At 38.8% G+C, this 10547-nt stretch overlaps 1 protein-coding gene across 1 annotated transcript; it reads left to right on the top strand.

The window, feature by feature from the left end:
- Window positions 1–98: 98 nt before the first annotated feature.
- Window positions 99–6889, top strand: si:ch211-153b23.4 (uncharacterized protein LOC335392 homolog). Its single transcript, XM_066648717.1, has 9 exons — window positions 99–282; window positions 1707–1820; window positions 2058–3737; window positions 3839–3938; window positions 4998–5146; window positions 5240–5352; window positions 5476–5565; window positions 5819–5941; window positions 6030–6889. Exons 1-9 carry the CDS (start codon window positions 99–101, stop codon window positions 6255–6257), a joined length of 2781 nt encoding a protein of 926 aa, XP_066504814.1. The 3' UTR covers window positions 6258–6889.
- Window positions 6890–10547: the final 3658 nt, after the last annotated feature.

Raw genomic sequence — 10547 nt, 5'->3', positions numbered from 1 at the left:
GGCGTAGAGTGTATTCATGCGCTTATGTAAGGAAGTCTTGCAGCATCTCACACCTCCTGAGTTGTGTACATTTGCGCCAGGTCTCTATTCTGAGGACTATGGGGAAGTTCCAGAGAGGAAGTACAGCGAGAGGCGCGAGCGGCTGGAGAGGCGGTGACGTAGCCCGACAGCGCGCGTATAAAATGCAGGTCGCGCGCAGTCTTGGTGCTGTTACCATGGCAGCTGCTCCGTGTGAAGCTGACTCTCTGCACTTCTCTGTGGGGGTGTTGGGGGTCTCTGGAGGTAGGTTTCAAATAACTTTTTGAGAAAATTGCAGACTCCAGAAAAAGTCAATTTTGTAAAACATAAAGTATAAAAAAATATATAAACATAAAAACTGAGAACATTAAAGACTCAAATAAATCAAATCAGTATAATATATAATGCTATATTTAAATATCGCCAGTAGCTGTTAAGTAAGGCAAGTGTTAGATTAAGTTTTAGTTTAATTTTACATGTTCTTTCTATGTACTTCCAGGCATTTGCATTCACTCCGCTCAGAACTAGCTTTTAGTTTTACTTGAATGTAAATTATTTTGCTTATCTCTTATTATAATAGTGAGTTATGCTAAAAGAGTATATGGTAATGATGAATGTAAAAATAAGGCGATGCTGTCCATTGGGCAAATCTGAAAAGCAACAATCACATTGATATTGCTGGTGTTGTTTGTTCTTTTTTATTTATTTATCTTTTGGGGGGGGGCGGGGTTATAATGAATCTACTTTATTTTTTTTTATAATGTTATTTATGTTTTCAAAATAATTGTAAAAAGCACACCATAACAATCATTTTATTACATGCCTCGCATAAATCTCACCAAAAGAGGGCGCTTAACAACACTCTACCACATGTAAGAAACAGGTTAGTCAGTCAGAAAGTTACATGGTCATATAACGTTTATGTAAACGATATAAATATAGATCCCATTTTTATAGAATTCTGGTTTGTGTTTGTTGGTAAAGGAAATAGTCCAAAAATATAAATACATTTCTATAACAAAAATATAAATAGATTAAAAAAACAATGCTTTTATTTAGAACAAAAAAGTCCAGTTTGGTCCTTAATTCAATCCTTAAATTAAATTAAATCGCATTAAATTAAATTAAATTAAATTAAGAGATTTAAGTGGTCAAATGTTTTGAAAATTTAGAGTTATACCCTAATGCTGTAAAAGTGGCTTAGATATAACTCTACATCTCTGCCTATGTATGGATTTGTGAATGTGCCATATGCACTCACCTCAATCTCAGCTCTGCTCCACCGCTGGCCTGCAACTTGAAAACCCCGCCCAACAAGCTCACAAGATAGGTTCCCTAGGTCTATGACATCAGAAACATTGGCTGGCTGATTTTGCCAATTTGAGACGCTCACTGGAAATGCTCAGCCATGGTGTTGACTGGTTGTTTCACTCATGAACAACTAAAAAAAAAGAAAAAAAAAGAAGAAGAACCAAAAACACCACGTAGACATGTGAAAAAAACATGTGAAAAAAAAACGATATTGAATAGATCATTGGGAGCTACTTTAAAGCATATAATTATATTTCAATTCTTATTTGGAAATGGTAAAACAACAATGATGATGAATTATGGGTTTTTTAAATATAAACATCACTGGTCAAAAATAAAAAAATAATGCTTTACAACATGTACATCTCTAAAAACAGGTTCTTTGCTACTGGTGGTCAATAACTATGGCAGCTCTCCAGGCAAACCCCTGATCCCTGATACTGCTCTGGGGATTCAGCTCCTCATCATCGCCGCCTTGTTGGCATATGCAGGTAAGCTCCTTTAAAAGTATATATGATGATACATAGAGCTAAAAATAGGAGGTGGATGAGAAATACACAGATACACAGTACACTCATTGATTAAATGTGCAATCAGTCATTTATGTTTACCTTTGTTAAAGTAGTAAATAATTGTGTGTATTATTTTGGCACTTTTTCTTAGTGTCAATGAAATTTTTTGTGGTAATAAAAAGCACAATTTTTCCTTCTCTTTCTCATGTGTTGCAGGAGTTCGGAGGAGTTTGTCTCACAGCTCCCTCTTTGCCAGTTTGTGTCTGACAGTGTCAGCTCTGTGGTGTGGTTCTGGGCTGGTTCATATTCTTACAGGGCAAGGGGTAATCAGCCCAAATGAGCTGAGGAATGCAATGGTGCCAGGGCTTGCTGCTTTTACATTAGCATTTCTTATCATTTCTGTAGCAGCTGCCCTGCAGAGGGAGGTTGTCCTCTCCTTCATTGCACTCTCCATATGTTTGGCTTGTGCCCATCAGATTGCTGGTCTTGCTAATTTAAGCTTTGGTCAGTCAGCCACTGCTGCCTGTTACCTTTTGGTCTGTTTTGTGTCTGCTTACTTTGGGGGTGGACGTTTGTTGTCCTATATCACCCACGGTAAGATCCAACCCCCAGGTACAGGTCTAAAGAATAAGACCAGCTTCAATTCAACAACAGGTCAAGAAACAAATGATGTAGGTGCTGTAGGCTTGGTGATGAACCTGTTGTCAGCCAGTGTGTTAGCTTGTCCCCTGCTTGGAGTGGTCCCTCAACTCTTTTCTGGCCACGTTCCATGGCTGTGGACAGCTGGGGTCTTTCAGCTGGGGGTCTGCATTCTGTCCTACAGAGCCCTAGACACTCTGGCTGCCACCTTTTATGGCTTCACAGCCATTTTGAAGTTTGCGGAAGGGTACAGTGTCCTAGTGAGGGACTTAACAGACCAAGAACCCTATTCCCCTGTACCTTTTCCTACTGTATTTGCAGTGCTCTTTTTTGTCCTGGCTTTGTTTAGCTGCCACAGGAGTTTACTTGATGGCTTTTACTTGCTCTTCTTTGTAGCATATTGTATAGCAATCGCTGCCCAACCCAGGGGTTTCTTCCAGGGGGGCACGCAAGGTGTCCAAGGAGCAATATTTGTGGCATCTACCCTTGTGATCTTTGTAACCCTCTACAACCAGGTATCCCAAAAGAAGATACCCACGGGTGCGAGTGTGCTCAAAAAACTTTTTAGTCACAATGCCAAATTCACATTACGAACACAGGACAAAGATCTCCACGCTCCCTATTTGGGATACTCCAAATATGCAGATGCCGAAGTGTTAGGACATGGCTGTAGTGTTCTGGCTGCCTTTGCAATAACAGCTAGTACAACCAGTCAAGCTCCCTTGGCAATCCTGATTCTGCCATGGGCTGTAGTTTCCGGAGGTCTGCTACAGCTTCTGTGTGGATCAGTGGCCTTTGCTCGAGGTAAGACTCTAGAAAGCACGGCCTTCATTCTCTATGGGGTTATGTGGACAGTTTGGGGCCTGACCCGTTTCGGCGGCCTCTATGGCGATGCCCGAGGATTCCACGTATCTGTGGGGATCATCAGCTTCATGCTTTTTAACGTTCTAGTGACAGCAGGAGCCCTGTTCCTCAATAAAGCATGGTTCATATATGCACTGTCATTTGAGCTCATTCTCATCAGCTTCTTGCTGGATGCAGTAGGAACACTGCCCTACGGCTATGACATTGGCGTCACCATAATCTTTGGCTTGGTCAGCTTCTACTTCTTCCTGGCCAAAATATTCAACTGCACTTTCCAGACTCCTCAACTTCCATTTGGCGATCCTCTGATCAAGCTGAGTGGGTTTGGAGGAGGCAGGGACAGCTGTCCTCATCTTCCAGCGAGGAAGGCGACATCTGTGCAGCAGATTGCAGGTGAGATGCTCATCACAGAAGCAAGAATTCATATTAAAGTCTGAAATAGCTGACAGTCAGTGGTTGGGCACATTTTGACAACATTTTTTATGTATTTCTAGAGATCATGAAGAATGGAGGAATATGCGGAATGCCCACTGACACAGTCTACGTGCTTGTGGCAGCCTGCAATCGGCCAGAGGCAGTGGAGAAAGCTTATAAGTAAGACTTATTCCCATTTTAACATGAGAAGAAATGTGAACACTGACAAAAACAATGTAAACACAACAGAATAAGGATAAACCCTTTAATTCCCAGATACATTAACTACTTATATAGAATTTTAATAAGTTATAGAAGTGTCCTGGACATTTAATGGCCATATAATCAGAATAAAGGACAAGTATGTAGTATTTTTACTTTAAAATAACAGCTTCAAAATCATTGTGATGCTTTAATGAATTGCAAGAGGAAGAATAAAGCCTCTTGTTAGGTTTTCAACCAAAAATGTTACAAATGTTATGCACAATAAAGAAATATCAGCAGAAAACCATTGTGAAATTATTTGTGTTACCATCCAATACACTTTTGCAAGTAAACTTCACATGACGTAGGCTCCTGTGAGCAATATGGAAAGATTTGAGTAGGCTTTTGCTTTGATCTTGAACTTGTTCTTAATGTTTTGAGAGGAAAATATAAATTCTGTGTGGTCTCTGACTTTTGCACAGTGCCGAATATGTGAAAAATAATATACATATACTAAAATAAAAAGTTTGGTTGGTGCTGGTATGAAAACTGAGTGGTTTTAAAGCATGGGTAGGAGAGAAGAGGAAAGAAAATTGGGGCTGTCCCTTAAAAGCCAGTGGTTGTGCAGTCCAGTGCTGTGTGGTGCCGAGGCCATAATTAACGTTTCCATCTGATCCAAGCATAAAAATATTTAGCGATATTTTGGGTCTATTCCATTCAGGTTTATTTATGCACATTTTCATAACTGCAAAAATTGGTGGATGGAAACCTACAATCATTGCTTCTCCAGGCTCAGTATGTAATGTTTAGATGAGGATAGATAAACAAACCCCTTCCTCCCCACCTCCCCCTTAATTTCAGGACACTCTACAGTCATCAGGGGGAGCCCAGGGGCAAAAAATAAAAAATTTGAACAAATCTAGTGTTTCTTTAAGATCATTAGTCATTGTTAGCCATGCCCACATTTTGAATGAACTCTTCCATTGGGAAAAAAATCAACCTGTTTCTCTTCTGATTTTGGACATATTTTTGTAGGGTGAAGAAGCAGGCCCAAGAGCGCCCCATGTCATTATGGATCTCTTCCATTAAGCAGTTAGAGCCAGTCAGACAACAGATAAATCCAGTGCTCTGGGACTTCATGGAGGCTGCTTGGCCCTCATCCATTAGTCTGGTCATTCCAAGAGGTGGGTTTTCTTTGTAGTCTTTAATGTTGTGTTTGTCATCACAAAAGCTAAAAAAAAAGCCTTATTTGAACGGAATATACATCTGTTCCTCAGCACCATGGATGGAATTCTTTGGTCTGGGGGATTCGTCCAAATATATCGGCACGCCCCAAAGCATAGCCATCAGAAATCCAGACTGCACTGTTGCCACACATCTTATTAGTATGGTATGTTATTTATTTTGTTGCTTTTGTCGACTTGTGGAGCTAAGAGAACTGGGATTTGATTAATAAACGCACTGCCAGCTACTTGACTGTTTATTATTGTGTTATTTCCCTTGTGCATTTTAGGTCGGTCCTATTGCTGTTACATCAGCCAACCCCACAGGTGAAGCAGATACAACACATCATAACCAGGTCTATGCCAAGCTTGGAGATAAGGTAATATTCATCGTGATTAGTAGATTAAATAAATGTAATGAAATGAATATATTAAGCAATGAGTATCATATTCAATATTATAGCAGTTGATATTGCGTAATAGATCAGCTTCAGTTCCCAGCTTGTGTAGAAATACAATGCTTATACCAACATGATCTGTGAGATGTCTAACAGTGCATTCTGTAACAAGACTTAAAAACTATAAATTGGGTACCAAAAAGCTATAAAAGTCACTGTGTATATTTCTGTTCAGGTTGATGGAGTGCTGTGTGATGGGCCTTCCCCAGAAAACATTGCCTCCACTGTTGTGGACTGCACTAAGATTGACAGCGGCCAAATCGGCTTTTTCAGAGTAGGACTAATACCAAAGTCACAGGTAATGCTTATTCTGTCCAAGTACAAATCTCAGACCTTTTAGTTTAGTTGTGTCCAAACACCTTCATTTATTCTGTGATCTTTTCAAGGTCCTACAAATCTTTGAGGAGATTCAGAGGAGACATCGGAACGGACAGGTCAATGGTGGTTTTGAAACAGACATCACAGAACATGAAGGAGACCCTGCTGAATCTCAGACACAATTATCAGATCCTGAAACAGACTCCGGTCTAAGCCAGCCAACTCCTGCCGAGTCTCTGAGCTCGCTGGACCTCAGCCAACACAGCAACAGAGACAGTGGGGATGAATCCTTATAAATGATGTCAAACAGTAACCATAATAGCTGCAATAAAATCTATGCAATTTATTTGCTACTGTACAATCCCTATAACTGTTAGAAGATAATAAATCACATTAAAATTAAAGGAATTGTATATTATTTACACTACAAAGGATTGTGCAAGACGTCTTATGCACCTGGGAAAATGATACTTGGCATGTGCACATTTGAATGAACGAACGAACAAACGAATGAATGAATGAATGAATGAATGAATGAATGAATGAATAGTTTAAACTTAAACAAATATCTCTGCAACAAAGTCTTTCAGTGAATTATATCAATGTTATGTTAATGACAATTTTGTGATTCAATGCAAGGACAGATATTATATTTGTATTTATTCTAATGTTATGTTGTATATGTTTGGTTTGTATATTGCACTTTGTGTAAAATACTCATGTGTAGTTGAATACATTGTTTATAATGTAGAGATGACAAAGTACATGGCTTAATTCTTTTTCTCATGCTTTTTGCCTGCCTCACTGGAACATATTTGATCGGTTTTGTTATGTCCTGTACTGTACATTGTTTATTTTAATTTTAATGTATGTGTTTTACAATAAAGTTTAATGTCTCCTCATTAAAATGAATGCATACCCCCCCATAAACACGTCTGAATAAATATATAATACATAATGTTTGTTTAGTTCCATCTTCATTAGATGGAACTCAACAGCTGGCCTCTTTACAAACGATGAAATTCCTGCTAAAGGCTGAGTAAACTGATTAATCAATGTGATGAAACATTTATATTAAACCAAAATATTTCAAACTTTTATGTTCATTTGTGTTTCACAACACACCTGTCCTGCTCAAAAATGGTACAGAAGCAGTAGAATTTGATAAACAGCAAAGTTTTCTAGAAACATATAATTACATATACATAAAATATTATTACATATATAATTAATATTGTTAAATAAATTAAATGATTCATTCATTATCTGTAACAGCTTATCATCAAAAGGTAGAATTAACCTGCACAAGACAGGAACACAACCTGGACCATCACAGGGCAGTTTATTTATTAATAACATTAATTAAAATCTAAATCTAAATTAAACAATACAGTAATGAGTCAAATAATAATAATAATAATAATAAATAATAATATATACAGTACCAGCCAAATGTTTGAATATGTATACTACAATATTACAGTGATATCTTTGGTGAGGCCATGTATAATAAAATATAATATAATTAATATGGGCACAGGGCTCACACAGCTCCAGGAGCCTGAGTTGGTGTGTTCTCCCTCGTGTCCGCGTGGGTTTCCTCCGGGTGCCCCGGTTTCCTCCCACAGTCCAAAACACACGTAGGTAGGTGGATTGGCGACTCAAATGTGTCCATAGGTGTGAGTGAATGTGTGTGTGTCTGTGTTGCCCTGTGAAGGACTGCCGCCCCCTCCAGGGTGTATTCCCACCTTGCGCCCAATGATTCCAGGTAGGCTCTGGACCCACCGCGACCCTGAACTGGATAAGCTTACAGATAATGAATGAATGAATGAATGAATGAATAAATGAAAAGTTAATACGATTCATCTTGTTTCAGGGCGCTATAAGGAAGCTCAGGTAGAAATCTAGAAATAAGTGTGACCAAAAGGAACCTAACACAAAAAGACTTCCATGGAACTGACTGAGTGGCTTAAACGTGTCCTGAGTGACAGGTTTATCTGTTTATTTAACCTGGCTTTTGACAGCACTTCAATTTGCATTCAAGATATTTTGAGACTTACACATAAAGAACAGTACATCCCTAAATGCTTTACCTTCTCCAAATTCTTTAGAGATTATTGGATTATTTTTGTCACTCACTTTGAAAATGGTCCAAAACCATAGAACAAGCACAACATTGTATTCAATCTTTATTTGCCGACCTATTTTAATACTTACCTAAAAATCCCTCTCCCCTAACACCGAGCACATTGCCAGCTGATATACATATATAGGGTATAATATATATATAATATATAGGTGTATTCCTGCATATTGCCCAATGATTTCAGGTAGACTTCAGACCGACCATGACTCTGATCATGTTGCACAAAATATTTATTTAATTTATATTTCCAGATATTTGCAAATCTACACCAAGGTCCGCAGAATCAGTTCTGGTGGCTTATACCTAATATTTTGGGCATAGGAATAATTTAGTTTGCCCTTAATATTTAGGGTGAAACCGATTTTTTAATGTTACCACTATACCTTCTTTATGTGTACAATCTTGGAGCTGAGTTACAGGGTGTAGTAGTTAAAAACAACCCTTCAAGAGCCTGAATCATAACACCACAAGCTTCAGTGGTGCTCTGCTGTCAGTCTGCAGTGATATCAGAGGACAGCTGTTAGATTTTAAATTTAAGTTAAATTTAGGGAATCATCCTACATAATACTCCACTACGCCATACACATATAATATAATAAACACATATATATAATCCATCCATCCATCCATTATCTGTAACCGCTTATCCAATTTAGGGTCGTGGGGGGTCCAGAGCCTACCTGGAATCATCGTGCGCAAGGCGGGAATACACCCTGGAGGGGACGCCAGTCCTTCACAGGGCAACACAGACACACACACATTCACTCACACACTCACACACTCACACCTACGGACACTTTCGAGTCGCCAATCCACCTACCAACGTGTGTTTTTGGACTGTGGGAGGAAACCGGAGCACCCGGAGGAAACCCACGCAGACACGGGGAGAACACACCAACTCCTCACAGACAGTCACCCGGAGTGGGAATCGAACCCACAACCTCCAGGCCCCTGGAGCTGTGTGACACTACCTGCTGCGCCACCGTGCCGCCCCCATATATATAATATAATAATATAATAAACACATACATGCCATACACACATAATACGTCATACAAACTTCACAACTACGGTTACTCATTGAGCCCATCCCATGATTCACTCTAATGTGTTTGTTTCACCATATAATGGGGAACAGAAAATTTACTAGTCAACTACCAAGACATCAGGGTACTGCTGGCAATGTTCTTGTTTTGAAGTGACAATGTAATGAAGGGTCATAATAAATTGCAACTACATTAAATTAGATAATATAATGTTTATCATTGTTTTTAAAGGAGAAATTACTGACATTTGTGTCTTTATTTGGTTGCTTGCGCCTCAATCTTGCTCATGATTCACAAGGCATTCATAGCCTTTTGTTTGAAGGGTGCTGAAAATCTGTAATTTAAAGGGCCATGTAGCTCTACCACTTTTCCCAACAAGAATTAAGACACCCCTACCCTTAGTTAAAGTCGCAGGGCTAAGCGGTAAAATGGGATTCACCCTTAATATAATCATTGCATGATATTCGATCCATTTGTTTCGTTTGTGCATGTGTTACTCATGAACAGGTTTTCTCTTACATAATCATATTGTCATGGTGAACTTTTGATTTTGATTAAAGTTAGATAACTCTTAGGTAACATGATTTTGAAAATAAAAGTTATATAAAAGCAAATTATTTAGAAACGTACATCTTTCTCATCAGCCCAGGTTGACTAATTAGATTACAATGGTTTCCTTTGGAAATAATGTAGTTTTCTGTAAGGAAGTGCATTGAGAGGTAATGGGATACTACAACAGAGCAGGTATTGCTGATTACATTTTATCACCATTTCCTCCACCAGGACACTGTAAAAATGGGTGGCTCAGTTTCCTGGAACAGCATTGTGTACCTGAGCTATGTAGGCTTAGGATATGTAGACCTGTTGAAATCCATTTTTATCATTTAGCATTTCAGCATCCATCTTATCTGTTCTCAAAACATGAGTTTTATTTTTTTAATAGCTGGAATTTTGAAAGTATTCACAAGAACAAGAGCCTTTTGTTGTAAAATGTCCTTTTCTATAAAATTGCAATGAGCAAAATATTTGCTCATTTGTTGAATTTTCTGTTTTTGTATGACTATTCTACACACACACACACACACACACACACACACACACACACGTACACAGTTGGGCGGCAGCAAAGGCCACAGCATATGACCTACATCATTGTCGTACTTATAAAGCCATTCAGTGACCCAGATAGAGTGCGAAACTTTAATTCAGGATGAGAACCCATGCATTTGCTCTTTGTTAAGAATCAGCATAATGGATCTACCAGAACCCTTTGATGTAGGGGCCCTACACACTCTATTGCTTTTCTTGGGGTACAACACAGTTGTCAGTAAGACTTATTACTTTGACTCAGCTGATCCAGTAATAGCCCCATGTCCAGTGTCTGTCTGTTTGGT

This window comes from Hoplias malabaricus, chromosome 17, assembly GCF_029633855.1.
Source record: "Hoplias malabaricus isolate fHopMal1 chromosome 17, fHopMal1.hap1, whole genome shotgun sequence".
NCBI classification, from domain to species: Eukaryota; Metazoa; Chordata; class Actinopteri; order Characiformes; family Erythrinidae; genus Hoplias; species Hoplias malabaricus.
This window is presented reverse-complemented; position numbering and strand designations above follow the sequence as displayed.